General features: G+C 43.4%; 2 protein-coding genes across 3 annotated transcripts in view; both read left to right on the top strand.

The window, feature by feature from the left end:
- Positions 1-6,157, top strand: part of LOC138812053 (probable G-protein coupled receptor 149) — a 37,948-nt gene extending 31,791 nt beyond the window's left edge. The window contains exon 4 of the mRNA XM_070000003.1: positions 5,507-6,157. Within this exon, the coding sequence (XP_069856104.1) occupies positions 5,507-6,124 (618 nt within the window). The 3' untranslated portion in view covers positions 6,125-6,157. The remainder of the gene's footprint in view (positions 1-5,506) is intronic.
- A 6,165-nt stretch (positions 6,158-12,322) lies between these two features.
- LOC138812154 (ATP-dependent DNA/RNA helicase DHX36) overlaps positions 12,323-16,763 on the top strand; it is a 35,388-nt gene continuing 30,947 nt past the window's right edge. For both annotated transcript variants that reach the window (XR_011367555.1, XM_070000083.1), the window contains exon 1: positions 12,323-12,617. Coding sequence is in view for 1 of the 2 variants with exons in the window: in XM_070000083.1 (XP_069856184.1) it covers positions 12,405-12,617 (213 nt within the window). In the remaining variant the exon portion in view is untranslated. The remainder of the gene's footprint in view (positions 12,618-16,763) is intronic.

Raw genomic sequence — 16,763 nt, forward strand, 5'->3', positions numbered from 1 at the left:
CCTGACCTTCCCATGCAACCTGGGCAGGTTGTCTCACCTCTTCACACCTACCTGACATTACGTGTAAATGACTTCATACTCTCAGAATGCTCTTACACTAGACTTGCTATGCAATGTGCAGAGTGTGGACTGTGCACAAGGTGGAAGTCCACATGGCTTCCCTTCCTTCTCTTCCGTATCTGTGGAAGTGAACAACAGAGGCCTGCTGGGTTTCTGACATGCAAACACAACTTTTCCTACTGTTCTGGGCTCTCCGAGGAGTCTACCCTCTGTTTCTAGCTCCCTTTAGCTGCCTCTGGATTTCTCCAAACCCCCATTTACCTTTGCACTTCCTTATCCTGAAACACATTCTTCCCATCCTTCTCCCTACTGAGATTATCTTCTAGGGTTGTCTTAAGATTTTCTTTAACTACTTTCTTCTTCATGTAAATATGTCCCTTTTCTGGCCTTGTTTCCACAGGACCCTGCAAGGTTCTCACTGAAGTACAAGAGTGAAATGCTCTTCACCTTGGCTTCGGGCTTCTGGTTGGGTCTGGAGAGTCAAGTGTCATCCACATTTTTACTGTGCTGTAAGCTAGCATCATTCCTCAGACCAGTGGGTTTGAGACAGAGAAGCTTGGGTTTGGAATCGGCTCTGACGTGTACTGACTTCTGTCACCTCCTGCAACTCGATCAAACTGTCTATACACTTTGGATAACTTAGGTCTCCATTTATAAAATTAGTGTGATGTTAAATAGGAAACTCAGAAAGCCTAGTAAGAAATCTGAAACATGGCTCCTGCTCAGTAGTCTCAGTAAAGTCTTAGGAGGTCAGTCAAACCACAGGTTAGGCTTTGCACTGCTGGAAAACAGGCTTCATATACAGGCCTGAGTTCTGAGGAGCTTCAGTGTGACACACACCACACCCTTGTTCTCTTTGCCCACTATTGTCTTCTGTCTGGAGCAATTCTTGTGTCATCTGATTTTACCTCAGTAAACATTTAAATGAGAATGATCATACAAGGAATATCTTGGGAATTGGACGTAGGCAAATGTAGCAACCCCGTCATTTAATATATTGAGCAAAATTCTCCAGAATAAATTATTTTAAATCTACTTTTGCTTTATTCAGTGTTCTGTCTTTTTTAGTGTCATTTTCCAATCAAACCATTTTTAAGATGTTTTTCTTTGACTTAAGTTCTTCAATGTGTATACTTTTCAAGGCCTCGTTCTCAAAAAATCTACTAGAGGTCACCTGTATGCGTTTTACTAGTGCTTAAATTGCTGCTCACTGGTTTATACATGACTTAATGATAAAATTCTAGCTTTCAGCACAGAAAACCTTGACCTGCTCCACCATCTCTGATAAAGGCTCTGATCCTAAGAGCTGTAATGTTGTTTTTCCTGAGTGATTTAAATAATCAACAGAATAGCTAACCTTGTTAGGAGACAAAATTAGAGAGGCTCTTTATAATTTCACCCTGAATTCACCTTCAGACTTACACTGAAGAACTATAAAAAGCATTTGGTATGCCCAAGGCCAATGAGTTTGAATCAATTATCATAGCAGCTTATTTGTGCTAATGTGTTTATATGGTGAGCTCTCTTTCCCTGAAGTATTTGTGTGATCTAGAGACTGCTTTTCATTTCCAGATAGAAAAGCTCCTAGCCACCCACACTCAGGAATGCAGCAATAATGGATTATCATTATTCCTGGCAGCATATGCTAATTCATTGACTTTTAAATGGAAAGAAAACACACATTGAAATGGTTTTATGCTCTAAATACATCATTCTGACCATGCAGTAAACTTTCAGGTCCAATTAAGTCTCTTAGACTTTATATAAAAAGATTGTTTTAATATGACTTTAATGTACTTATAACTCTCATTACTTATTATATAGGGTTGTTAAAATATAAACATCAAAGCTGGGTGCTGGTGACCCAGGCCTGTAATCCTAGCTACTCAGGAGACTGAGATCTGAGGATTGTGGTTCAAAGGCAGCCCAGGCAGGCAAATCTGTAAGACTCTTTTTTTTGTGATTCACTAGTAATTTATTTTTATTTTATTTTATTTGTGAACATACTGTACAGAGGAGTTACAAAATCTGTAAGACTCTTATCTCCAAATACCACCAGAACACTGGAATTATGTGGCTCAAAGTGGTAGGGTGCTAGCCTTGAGCAAAAGAATTCAGGGACAGTGCCCAGGACCTGAAGTCAAACCGCAGGACCAAAAAAAAATCGAATGAAAATATTTTCAGAAGTAAAATATAGAATCTAAAAATATATAAGGTCAGTGATATGTATTCATTGATTCATATACACTGATCATTTAATGAATATTTTTGAGGTGCTTTTGAAAGTAAAATATAGAATCTAAAAATATATAAGGGTCAATTATATGGATTCATTGATTCATATATAATGATCATTTAATGAATATTTTTGTGGGCCTGTCATGTTAGGCACTTAAAAGTGGCAAGGAAAATAATTATCCACAAGAACTATTCTTCTCCTTTAAGATTATATTTTCTGTGTATTTGGCAAAACTGACCATAGACCTAGTCTCTGGTAGCAAATAGACACTTATAAGAATTTACAAAAATTCACTTTCATGTATATTTTTGTACTGTTTGCAGAAAACAGTGTACTGTGTTTGTCCCCTAGAGCTACTACTGCAAATTACTGTAAACATGGCTGTCATGCCACTGAATCTGTTCCAATGAAATCTATTTCCAATGAAATCAAAGTATCAGAGTGATGGGACAGGCTGGGTCAGGGCAGTCTCTCCAGGTTCTCGGGGTCTGATACTTCCTTGATTCTCAGGGATATCCTAGCAGTTCTGGAAATGGAGGCCTGACTACAGCCCTTGCTCCCTCTACCACAGATCAAACCCCCTCCACCTATGCCTGTCCAAACCATTCCCTCAGAAGGACACAGCAGGCAGTGAATTATGAACTAGGGAGTAGAATCTCATCTTAGTGTGACTATACCTGTGAAAACTACTTCCATATGAGCAAACATTCATGTCTGAATTTATATGGGTGACACTACTCAGTCAGTACAAATGTGAACCCAAACAAAACCAGTATTAGCATATGTTATATTATCTGCTTTTTTCTTATAAAAAACTTTTTTAAAAAATAGATCTTGAACTTTTGTATGATTTACACATCCATGTTACCATGTAGTTTGTGACTTAGCTTGTTTAACATTTCTTCCTCTATTTTCCCCCATGAGGGAAGACTCTAAATGATAAGTTCAGGTTTATATTGACTGTTGCTAGAACCATTTTTTTTTCCTGAGGAGCCTGCCTTGGAGACTCGGACCACTTTGATAGTGCTACAAATCTTTGTCTGACTAGAACTAGAGGACTATTTGAATACCTTTCCCTTTTGGATAATTTAAAAAAATGTACTAACATTTTCTAGTTTTGCACAATGCAAACAAGAAATTAAATTGTATACCAAACTGAAACTGTCATTCTGATCAACCAAGGTATGGAGGCCAAGTTTCTAGAATGCTCTTCTCTGCTCCATTTAGAAAAATGATATATCCCAAATATGGGATGAACTCCAGTATAGAACCCTGGAGCTCCGGACACAGGCGGTGCATGGCAGGTCCCCACGTCCCGAGGGCTTTCCTGGCAACACTGGGCCCTATCTTCCTACTACCAAATAAATATCTGCTGGCAAAATCCTGACAATAGGAAGAAAGCAGTAATAACAGTCATATGTCCAAACTGTTATATTTTTTAAATTTACTGTAGAGGTGATGAACACAGGGGTTATTACAGTTACATAAGGTAATGAGTACATTTCTTTTTGAACAGTGTTACCCTCTCCTTCATTTTCTCCCACTTTCTCCTCTCTGACTCCTCTTCCCCCCAAGTTGTATAGTTCATTTCCAATGTAGTGTCTAGTGAGAACCACTGTTACATTGGTTCACCCTTTGTCCCACCATTTCTGTAATTCCCTTTCCATTCCCCAAATCAGATGAACCTATATACAAGACAAAGGGTACAGGAAAAAAAAAAACCAGAAACAAAAACAGGGACAACAGGAAACCAAAAAAAGAAAGAACTGCAAACAGTATACTAATAAAAGCCTCAATTCCATTTCTTGGATTTCATGTTAATAAGCATCATTTTATAAAATGCAAACTGTATTTTCCATGGTCCCTCATTCAAGGCAGGAGTATAATGCAAAGACACTCTAGGGAAGTGCCTAGAGAAGTTCACTTCTCTCCAAGACTCATTTGCACAAAAGAGAGCTCCACTGCCCTGGTCCCAAGCCTTCCTCACATCTGGTAGGTCCAGATCTGAAATTCCCATGACAAACAGGGTGCTCAGCCTTTGAACCTTCATCTCTATGATCACCTGCTTGGGATTTGAGCATTTCAGTTCTCAACCTCAGAAACAGTCACTGGGAAATTGGGAAGGTTAATTACCCAATTAGTAACTAGAAATCCAGTAAGCAGCCCCAGGATTTCCAGGGAGGGGGGACATGTGTCTGTTAAAGCAACCCACTTCCCCACTTTTTCTGGACTACAACTTCTTTTTAAAATGAGAATAGCGTGTCTCAAATTTTATCACGTAACAGATTCACCCAGAGGGCTTTTATTTGAAATAAACTGTTGGCCATTGGGTCCAGAGTGTAAGTTTAAGTTGGGCTTAAAAAAAATCTGCATTTGTAACAAATTACCAAGTGACAGTACTCTAGTTGTTGGACTTGGTTTTGAGAACCACTACTGGGAGAAATTTTGCATTCTTTCTTCTGAGACCAGCAGGTTGGGGTCAGGGGGACTGTATGAAGGCACAAACAGCAATACAGAGAGACAAGGCATGAAACTCCACCTGCTTTTAAGGGTCTCCTGGTGGTGACTGTAGTTCTTAAATACAATCTACAGTGTGTGGTCAAGGCTCAAGGCTGGCAGCGGCGGCAGGGGTGTGGTGTTTCTGTCTGCTGTGGGGATTACTTTAATGTCTGATTCTCATGGGGAGGACAAGGGCACTGCAGTGCAGCTCCACTGGCCTTTTGTCCCCGTGTATGCTCAGATCTAACAGCTGAGATTTCCTTTGTACTTCATTTGAGTTACTTTCACACTATTATACTTTCTTGGAAGCAAAGTGTGTGCTGTGAATACAGGCTGCAGTTCTTTCCATCCATCCAAGCTTTTAAATTAAACTGGATAGGTGACAAAAATATAAAACCAATTTCAGATTGGGACAAAGAACTTCATTTTAGGCCCACATTCTGCCCTCGGAATCATCTGTTGCTTCCCCTCAGTACACACATTTTGGCTTTACCTGTGGAAATACTTCTCTTATTTTCGATGAATTGTTCTTCTTTTAGGTGTTGGATTTGATCTTGGAGAAACGGAGCTGTGGGGCTTTGGTGTCTGGATTTAAATCCATCTGAAAAGTTGCTGGGAAACGGATCTGAGAAGTTTACCATTCTAAGGGGTAACAGACTTCCCTGTCCCCCTCTCAGAACTGTCCATAACTATTTTGTTTTGTTCTAGCGTTCGGGCGGCAGCCTTGCCACACCCCTGTGTGCATTCCAGGGGATGGTGTCTCTCCAGGCACCCACCGGAAAAACCCTGTCCCTTTCTACCTATGAGGTCAGCGCAGAAGGGCAGAAAATAACCCCTGCCTCTAAGAAAATAGAAGTCTATCGATCTAAAAGTGTTGGCCACGAACCAAATACCGAGGATTCTCCTTCTACGTTTGCAGACACCAGTGTCAAAATACACTTGGAGGTTCTTGAAATTTGTGACAACGATGAGGCCTTGGACACTGTGTCGATTATCAGCAACATCAGCCAGTCCTCTACCCAAGTGAGATCACCATCGCTGCGCTACTCACGCAAAGAAAACAGGTTTGTGTCCTGTGACTTGGGGGAAACGGCCTCCTACTCCCTCTTTTTACCCACGAGTAACCCAGATGGGGACATCAGCATCTCCATCCCAGATACTGTGGAGGCACACAGACAGAACAGCAAGAGACAGCGTCAGGAGAAGGACGGCTACCAGGAGGAAATCCAGCTGTTAAATAAAGTTTACAGGAAGAAAGAGGAAGAGAGGAAGGGCAGCGAGGGGTCTGCTGGTCCAGGCGGAGCAAGAGAGGCCACACAGCCTTGACCTGGGAAAGGAGCGCCTTTGTGTTAAGACCATTTCCTTTTCTCTGTTGTTCACATGCCCTGCAGTGGTTTACTAGTTAGCTGTTTTCAGTGTGGATGGCTGGCCTTGTGTGGACACCAAGTGCATTCTATGTGTTACCTGAAGATCACACACTGGTAATTGAAAGATTTTGTGTCTTGTCCAATTTCTAAAAAAAAAAAAAAACCTTTCTAAAATGGATCTTGTCCTAGTTCACTCCCATTTCTGCCTGCAATTGTCAAATGAATATAAGCTTGCCATACACATTTCTACACAGTGTTGGCCTGCAAGGGGGAAACAAGTAGCAATGCTTGAACTATATTTAAAAAGGCTTGCCTACGTGTGGCTAGCAGTGAGTTCCTCCCAGCTGCTGCTTTAGCGTTACAAGTCTGCCTAGAGAACATTCTAGAAAAGGCAAATTCATTTCTCTAACTTGGAACACACATACCCCTAAGTCTTAGACACTCATTTCATTTGTAAAATATGCGATTTAACAAGTGGCTCTTCATTTCCTTAAGTATATCAACAATGCTGCTATCTCATCCTGACACCATGGCTCTTAAACATGCTGGGTGTTCCAAATGAGAAAGTTTCATTGCTAGCTTTCCTCCACGATAACCAACATCCAAGATAGTCAACTTGGCTCCTCCCATGGTGATCCAGGGAGTAGAAGAAAGTGGGGGATAGGGCAGGAGAGTGGGTGAGAGTCCCACCGGCCCTTCAGCAGTATACCCTAATGACCTGAAGAATTCCCAGCAAGCCACATCTCCAGAGGTCCTGACTTCTGGGGACCAAAACTTCACTAAGTGAACCTTTTGAGATCCAAACTACTGCAAGCCACATGGTACCCTGAACTCCCCCTAGGATTGTTTTACTTGAATAGAAATTTGGAGAAAGACCACCAGAGAAAGCCCTGAGGGGGCACAACCCTGAGGAGCAAGCTTTGGCAACACAGAGTAAAATCCTGAGACTAAAACAAAAGTGCCAAGATTCTGGTCTCTCCTCAGATCTTATCTTTCTTCTTTTCAAAGAAGAAGTGTCTTTCCTAAGGCTGCACTGGGCAGACTTTCTTATCCATTCTTGAGACACAGAAAAATTTATTTCACAAAGGATTTCATGAGTCAGTGTGCTTTTTGCTTCTTCCCCATGGGCACCTATGGGGAAGATGAATACGCAGTTCCATGTGCACTTTGTTAAACGACTGTGAGGAAATCATTTCAAGATTAATTTTAGAATGCATTGCATTGAAAACATGCAGGAATCACCTTGTAAGAATATTAGTCATGTATACTTGAAATTTTATTATTTTTCTTCAAACTGGTTCATTCTAATATTTCTGTACAGATATATTAAATATGTTACTTAAATGTTCAATGTTCATTTTCCAAAGTTATTGTTTTGTATGGTCTTAGACTTTGTATATCCCAACTCACACACCTTATTTAGTTAGTTATACATTGAGTGATTTTTAGAATAGTTGTTTTTCATTTCTAGTTCAATATACTGAATGAAAAGTCTAAGTCATTTTCAGATTGTTTCATCCTTAAAGTGTTTTTGCCACCAAGAAAAATCATTTTAAAATAATTATCTCAATGAACTTTCTTCATCTGTCATAACTCCTCAAATACCTCATCAATTTAGGAGATACATGTAATGTCATTCAGGATGTTGTGAAAGTAAGCCTCAAATAATGCATAATATGTAAACTCAAATTCATGCATTCTCTTTACAATATAGTTCATTCTAAAATATTATGTGTCACCAAAATTAAGAGATTTTAACACAATGATAAGCAAATCTGTTTGATGGTGAAAATCATTATGTACTAAATGTGTACATGTACAAAAGAAAATGGAAAGTAAATATTCTAATAATTCTTGTAAAATGTTTTGACAAATCTGGATCCATGATATTCTGAAAAGGAAGGTGACTGACACTGCAGCTTTTCTGGCAACAAAGGAAACAGGAACATAGCAAAACTAAGAGAACAGGAAAGAACTGGATGTAAGAAGTCTTAACCACACAGCCCTCTGGATCAGAGTAAGATGATAGAAACCAGGGTGCAAAGCGCATAGGATTACAACGCTCACAGCTGTAATCCTAGTTACTCAGGAGGCTGAGATCTGAGGATCATGGTTCTAAGCCATCTGGGCAGGAAAGTCCGTGCGACTCTTATCTCCAATAAAGCACTGAAAAAACTGGAAGTGGCACTGTGGCTCAAGTGGTAGAGCACTAGCCTTGAGCTGAAGAGCTCAGTACTGTACTGCCTAGCAATGCCTATCTTCCTGCTTGTCTTCATTTCTTTTCAGCAGATGTGGGCTAGGCTCAGGGAACTGGAAAATGACGCTCTATGTGCCCACTTCAAGCCCTGGCTTGCTGAACTACATAATAGACCTACTTTAAAATTCCACTGCATTAAAGCATTGCAGGGTTTCTTAGTCCAGAGATGTGGGTTGAGAGGTTAATCAGTATCATGCTACTAACTTAACACTTCAAACTCCATGCCTGAACATGAGTGTGTAACAAGAACTTGTGTGGGCAGTGTGTGCATGTGAATGGCTGCTTCAGTTCCTTGTAAAGAGAGGGAACGCTAACTGCAAGTTCATTTAGGTTTACTCCTTAGTGTGCTCCTAATGCTCAAATAGGAAATGGCCCTATATACACTTCATGCTATATCCGTATTTCTAACGGATATAGTTACACAGCTCTTTTTAATATAAACATTGCAGTTTTTTTCTTTATAGATTGATGTCTGAAGATAACATCTTGTTAAATTAAAAGATGTCACCATCTGGTGGTGACTCATGCAAACTGCAAACACAAAAGGCTCTCTTAAGAAAAATAATCCTTAAAACCTCCCAATTTGTTTTAAGACAGCAAGCAAAGATGTTTACTCAGACTTTAGTTAAACAAACAAACAAACTTGCCAGGTGCCAGTGGCTCACACCTGTAATCCTAGTTACTCAGGAGGCTGAGATCTGAGGATCACGGTTCTAAGCCAGCCCGGGCAGGAAAGTCTGTGCATGCTTATCTCCAATAAAGCACTGAAAAAACTGGAAGTGGCGCTGTGGCTCAAGTGGTAGACCGCTAGCCTTGAGCTGAAGAGCTCAGGGGCAGCACCCAGACCCAGAGTTCAAGCTCCACAACCAACAAAAAAACAACAACTTGATTTTACATTATCTATAGGCTCTCAACAAACTTCTGTAGTAGTTAATCTTATGAGCACATTTTCTCTTAATTTCTTATGCTTTTGATGATTTTCCTCTTGGTAGTACCAGGGCTTGAACTCAGGGCCTTAGACTCATGTAGCATGCTCATCTGGCACATTATCACTTGAACCATGAATCCAGTTTCCTTTTGCTCATTATTTTGGAGATGGAGTTGCACACTTTTCTACCAGGTTGACTTCAAACCATAATTCTCCAAGTCTTAGCCTCCTGAGCAGATAAGATTATAAACCATGAGCTATCACATCTAGCCCTAGTCACTCATTCATTACTATTTTATTTTAAATGACTAATTGTTTTAATTACTCCAAATTATAACTGAGAATGGAAGATAACACACCTATAAATATATACATCTTATGAGTTCAAGCAAACTACAAGGTTAGTAAACATAGTCCACTCAAGATTTCCTCACTCCTGGCACCAATTGCAATCAACTAGATGGGTTCAGGTACCTCGTGGAAAGCTGTGAACACATGGTTACACTTATACCAGGGGAAATAAACAGGATAATGCCAGCCAAGGGAAGCTCAGTAGAAAAGGGAGTTTTCTCAATGTGGAGTTTGTGCTGTGAGTCCAGGCAGTGTTACTTTCCTGGCGTAAGCGTGTGCCAGCTGGGAGATATTATGGGATCAGCTGGGGGAAATCACAGCCCAGCAAAGAAAGCATACATTTCCTGAAATAGAAACAGCCTGCTGAATGCTCCATTATCAAGGAAGTTGTAGGAAGGCAAAGGAGGGAAGAAGTAGCTGGAGACTCAAACACTCAAAATTATTGCTGCTGTACAGCAACAATTGCAACAGCACTCCAGAACTCTGTCAGTTATCACATAGCTGGGATGTAGAAACTTCTGTGTATTGCATCGGAGATAAGGATGTAAGTGATGAGTCTAGTGAGCATTCTTGGCACTGTTTATTACTGGGATGAAGCAAGGTGAGCCAGTATCTGACACCTTCGGGTGCCAATAAACCAACTGGGAATAATAGCTAACTAAAATGAGATCCCAAACACCAACTGCTGAGCTGAGCGGGATTGGCCATGGACATCTGCAAAGCTCTGATGGTCATAAGTTGAGTAGCATAGACTATTAAATCCATGCAACTCTAAAGTAGAAATAACTTCCCTCAATCTCCTACATCAAACTTCATCTTAGGGAAATAGGAAGAGATAGGAAAAGGCTAAGAGAGAATGGAACTTCATGATTAACTCAAACAAGACTGTCTTGAAGTGAACAAGAAAAAATTGCTGGCAATTTTAAGATATTTCTATTCCCTTGCCTAGCAAGGAGAGGACTTAAGAGATGTATCAGGGATGATACTAAACTTGAAAACCATACATTTTCCTTGTAAGCAAATGGAGACTTCACTATAACAATTATAGTCTGGGAAAGTTGTCCTTTATAACTCAAATTCACTTTCAAGATAACTAAAATTTTCCAGTTTGTTTCAAAATGGCATGATAGGACAGTAAGCGTTTCCATAATCTTCCTTATGTATATTTTACCATTCCTCCTTTTCTGTTCCCCTCCCACAAACAGCTTGACTTTGACATTCCAGACAGGTTCCGGATCACCCTTAGAGCCCTTCCTAGGTCTGATCCCCACTTCCAGAGGAAGTCAAGTCAATTAAGTTCCAGTGTCCACAGGGAGCACTAAAGATACTCAACACTCCGGGGCTTAGAAAATATTAACCCTCAAATAATTACTATTGTTAGGAAAATGGAGAATGGAAAAGGAATAGACTGGACTCCATCGTCAACAGGTTAGGACTGTTTATTGCCAGGAAGGGGCACAGACCTTTCCGCGGGTTTGTGGGTTGTGGGAGGACCTGGATCTGGGGCCAGGTTTATCTGGGGCTTTAACAAGGAAGCAGAAAATAAAAACTAGGCTAAGGTCTCCCGGGGTCCCAGGATGGTGTCCTTGGCTGGGCCCAGAGTAGAATGCTCTGCCTAGAGGGAGGGGCCTTTCGGCTGAGCCCCAGATGAGCGCCTACCTGGTACTTCGCTTGACCTGGGTGAATAAGGCAGGAGTCAGTCCTTCCATACGGTTATGTCTTGTCCTGAGAGGAAGAGTATGGAAAGCAGGCCAGGTGCTGGGGCTGATGCCTGTAATCCCCACTACTCAGCAGGCTGAGACCCAGCACATCCAAATATATACTTGTTGGGTCTTCATCAGTCCCGGAAGACAGACGGGGTAGAGGAGAGAGGTAAGTGCCCCACTTGCCCGTTCCCCAGCCTCCCTTAGCCTCGGAGACAGACACAGCGGGGAGTCAAGTCAAGCAGGAACTCGTTTATTACCACACAGCAAGCACTTTTTTAAAGCAAAAAACCATGCCTCATGGAAGGAGAGGAAAAGGAACCAACCAATCACTGCAGAGGTCACCCTATCGGTGCCTAAACTTTCTATACTTTCCCTGCTGTACATGAGGTGTTCAGCACTGACTTGCCTGGTTGTGGTATCCAGTCAGTTTAACATAAACAACTGGCGCACTGCCCACTCAACTCCCTCTCAGCGCCATCTTTGCTGCCCAAGTGCCCCACATATACTTGCGTAGACGTATATACAAATAGACATATGTATATATGATATCACAATTACGCGTGCATGTACCTCATTGTGTATATATGCACATATGTATGTATATATAATACTTGATTGTACATGAGGACGAGGCAGGAGAGGAACGAGTTCACCGCCGTGGACCCCGCGCCGAGGCACGGCCTCGGTGAAGTTGGTACCGACTGCCCTGCGCCGCCGCGTCCCGCGTCCCGCGTCCCGCGTCGGACCCACAAGCTCCGACGGCCTGCGCCCAGCCCACCACCCGCCCCGAAGGAGAAGCCACGAGCACCGCATTCCGGACCGCTTCCGTCCCCGGCGTGTGACGTCACCGGGAAGCGCGCGGGTGACGCCAAGCGGACCCGCCCCCTTGCGCTGGGCGCCGGAAGCGAGGCGGAAGTGGCCGCGCACCCGCTTCCGGGCCCAGACGCCATTTCCAGCGGCGGCGGCGGCTTCTCACAGCTTGCGGCGCGCGGGGACCATGAGCTTCGACTACCACCAGAGCTGGGGCCGCGAAGGGGGCACCCGCGGCTCGGGCGGCGGCCACGGAGGCGGCCGCGGCCCGGGCGGAGGGCGGGGCGGCGGCGGGAGAGGCGGCCGCGGCCCGCACCCCGGGCACCTGAAAGGCCGCGAGATCGGCCTGTGGTACGCGAAGAAGCAGATGCAGAGGAACCGGGAAGCCGAGCGGCAGGAGGTAACGGGGGCGGCGCGGGGTGGGGCCCGCGGGCCGCGGCCTCGGTCCCGGCCCGCTGCCTTGGCCGTGCCCGTGCTTTGTGAGGCGCGAGCCGGCGCGCGCGGCGCGAGTGCCCGGATGTGCGCGGGCCCGGAAGTGCGCGCTCCTCCGCTCAGTGCTTGTGGGAGCCGGGAGCGAAGGCGGTACTCGGGTTCCCGCCGCCGGCTCCGCCCTCCCCGCGGGGTGCGGTCGGGTTGGTTTTGATCTCCGCGTTGACCCGGGTTCGCGCCGCTGGCCCCCCGAATTCCGAGTCCGCTTCACCCTTCGCCTTTGGACCAGGCCCCGTGGGATGGGAGGTTCCCCCAGACACCGCGCACCAGGAGAGGAAGCGGCGATGGGACGCGACTCGGGGAGTCTGCGGGGCCTGGTCGGGCTGACCCGCGTCTTGCAAATCCGTAGTAGAGGACGCAGCAGTCCGAGGCCCATGCGGACCAATGATAGCATTAAACAGGCCCTCGGTGCGGCCTTATGCCGCTCTGAAGCCACCCGGAGAGCACTCGGGACAGTGGAGACCAAGCGCAGTTTTCTAGTTTAACTCTCCTTAAACCATGTGATTTTCGGTCACGTCTCCATGTTCATGGAAGCCATTGGAGACCTTTTTAAGTTTGTTTTCAGTTGGTCACATTCTCTTTGCAAAGCAGGGGAGACGGGGGTGCGGGGGGGGGTGCCGAGGCGTGGGGAGGAAGCATTTCCCCCGCCCGGCTGTGAGGTCCCTCTTCAGTACCCCTGTGCAAATAGATATCTGACAGCAACCAAATAAATTGTCCTATAAAAAAACATGGCTTGAAAGTCTGGGTAGGCACATCTAAATGTTACTGAAGGGGCTGGGGAAGGTGGCTCAGTGGTAGAGCGCTTGCCTTGCATGCATGAGGCTCTGCGTTCGATTCCTCAGCATCCCATAAGCAAAAAGAAAAAACCGGACGTGGCGCTGTGGCTCAAGTGGTAGAGCGCTAGCCTTGAGCTAAAGAGCTGAGGGACAGAGTTCAGGCCCCACGACCGGACCAAAAAAAAAAATGTTATTGAAATTAGAGGAGTATTTGTGTCATAGCTGAAAGGATGTAGACCGTAATCTTATCCACGTCTTTCCTTGCCCTGTTTTTAAGCAGTGCTGTGTGCAGGTCGCTGTAGGAATCTGAAGTGGGATATTCGGAGTGTACAGTCCAGTTGGGAAAAGACTGGAACAGATGGAGCGTTAAGTCAAGATGCTCATTGCTTTCACATAATAAGCCCTAGATAGTATGAACACAGCAAGATCTCAGCCTGCATCACCAAACCTCCATTTCAGTAAACGTTGCTACCATCTATTCACTTGGCCACATGTGATAAAAATCTTGACTACTTTTTCATTTAAGTAAATCTGTTCGACTTTCTGAATACTTCCCATATCCAAACATTTATCTCTGCGGAAATTTTCACAGAACAAGCTAGTGTTGTTTTGTGTTTAACAGCCTTTCTGACTAGTTTTTAACTTCCACTCCTGCATTCATTCCATTTTCTCTGTCAGTTATATAGAGCTACCCACATTGTAATCTTTTAAAAGGAGAAATTAGATCATTTGATTCCTGACCTCACTACTTGAGATTTGGAACTATGTCATTTCTTTTTATCACTTTACCTGTTTACTTATCTATTATTTATTTAGCTTGTCCTGGGCCTTGAACTCAGGGTCTGGGCACTATCCCTGAGCTTCTTTGTGCCCAAGGCTAGTGCTCTATCACTTGAGCCACAGTGCCACTTTTAGCTTTTTCTGAGTAGTTTATTGGAGATAAGAGTCTTATGTATTTTTCTGCCTGGACTGGCTTCAAACCACTATCCTCAGATCTCAGCCTCCTGAGTAACTATGATTATAGAACACTGGTTCCCAGCTCTTATTTTTATTGGAAGTGACATTTGAACTTAGGGCCTTTTGCTGGTTTGGCAAGGTACTGTGCCTCTGAGCCGCCATATTTTTTGCATTACTTATTTTTGAGATAGGTTCTAGCATCCTACAAGGATGTGCACAGTCCACCTTCTTTAGACTTCCTATTATAGCTGCCATGAAGAGGGCACCTCCAGGCCTACCTTTTCCCTTTGAAGTGGAGTCCTGAATTTTTTTTCACCTGGGCTCCTCTGGAACTGACGTTCTCCCGATCTCAGAATCTTATGACCTTTGGATGGCTGGTATGTGTCACCATACTTAGCTGTTAGTTGAAGGGGGTCTCATGTGCTTTGTCTTAGATGGCTTCTACTCTGATCCTTTAAATCTCGCCCCTGAGTAGCAGCTAGATGACCACTGTGAGCCACCCCTTCCTGGCTCATGTCTCATCTTAACACATTATGGTGTCACATTGCCTTGTTTTGGGGGAGTTTTGGTAATCTGGTTTCAGCACAGAAGGTTTTCCTTTATGGACTTATTTTTCCCAAATCTGATGTCACCTTTGTAAACATACTTTATTTTTGCTTTTGATTGAGTCACATCATTTGGCTGTCTGACATGAATCTATCCATCATTAAATAGGAAAAATTTTCTTTGTCTTATTCTCTTATCTCTTCCCTTGACTCCTTTTTAGCTTTGTAGGCTTATGTCTCAATCCATTTCCATAGATTTTACTTTAGAAATAATCTTGGTCTTTACAAAATCAATTCCAATGATAGCATTCTTTCAGCAAATAATTTATGGAGAATAGTATCTTATGCATTGTAAGATAGCTAGGTACCCACTTTACAGAGACATTGGATGTTTGGGTCTGTATCCAGAATGCAATGTTAAAACAGGATAAAGGGAATAAAGACTGCCACTAATTAAGTGATTTTTTTTCTTTTTGTCAGTTGTGGGGCTTGAACTCAGGTCCTCGGTGCTGTCCCTGAGCATTTTTGCTGAAGGCTAGCACTCTACCACTTTGAGCTACAGCTCTACTTTGGGTTTTCCGGTAGTTAAATTGGAGATAAGAGTTTCATGGACCTTCCTGCCCAGCTAGGCTTTGAACTGAGATCCTTAGATCTCAGCCTCCTGAATAGATACCATTACAGGCATGAGCCACCAGTACCCAGCAGATGAAGAGATTTTTTTGAAAAGGATTTTGGAGAGGCCTTCTTGTTAAAACTGAAGCTTGAAAAACAGTAAAATAACATTTTGGTCTGCGTATGTTGGAATTCTGGGGTTTGGGCTTTTTTTTTTCAGGCAAGCAGAAGCCCATGACACCACAGATATGGAAGAGTAGATTCTAGGGACTGGAAGATGAAAGCAGGTATGGAGTTTTGTGAGACCAGAGTAGTAGACCACTTTGGACATAAAGGGATATATTGTTTTCTTTGCATCCTATTTACCAAACAATACATAACTGCCTGTACATTACTGTGAGGTGGGTTATTTGTTTTCTTGTTATTTTTCTTTTCTATTCTTTTGTTAATGCAGGCTGTGAATCCTGTATTTTCACAATAACAATAGCTCTGGTAGAAAAATAATTACAGCCTTGAAATTAACAACTTTCCCCAAGAAACTTAGCAAGCCATTGAAGCATAGACAAAGAGTGAAAAGACTGGATTTTTAACTTAAGACTTATTTAGGTAGCAATGTAGAAAGTATATTGAAGAGAGGCAGTCGTGGGACAGCCCAGTTCCAAAGAGTCCTGTTAAGATGAGAAATGGCAGCTTGTGTTGAGTTGCTGGCAGTAGAGATGGCGAAAGTAGGCAGATAAAAGTAGACTCAAAGTAATTTAAGGATTGGTTTTGTCTGGGGATTTGAGGCTAGCAGGTCTTAAGAGGTGACACTTTGATGGGCATATAAAGATCATGTTTGTCAGGGGAGGATGCTGGGTTCAGCAAAGAACACTGAGTTCAGTAGTGTTACTGGGCATGCACGTGAGGATTTCAGGATGGATCTGATATCCAGAGAAAGGTACACAAGAGCTGAGCATTTGGCAGTATGGGCCCTGGTTTGTCTCTTCTGAGAATGGACTCAGGCCTGAGCTCTGTAGAACATTGCTGTTCTAAATAGAATATGTATAGGAGCCTCCAGCCCAAGGTAAAACATAGAGCTGGGATTTTCAAGTACTGGGCCTAGCAACCTCATTTGCCCTCTACTACTACCACTCACGTACACAGATGCACAGGGATACATGGCTTCTA

The sequence above is a fragment of the Dipodomys merriami genome, unplaced genomic scaffold (assembly GCF_024711535.1).
Source record: "Dipodomys merriami isolate MVZ:Mamm:240054 unplaced genomic scaffold, mDipMer1.0.p SCAF_56, whole genome shotgun sequence".
Lineage (NCBI taxonomy): Eukaryota > Metazoa > Chordata > Mammalia > Rodentia > Heteromyidae > Dipodomys > Dipodomys merriami.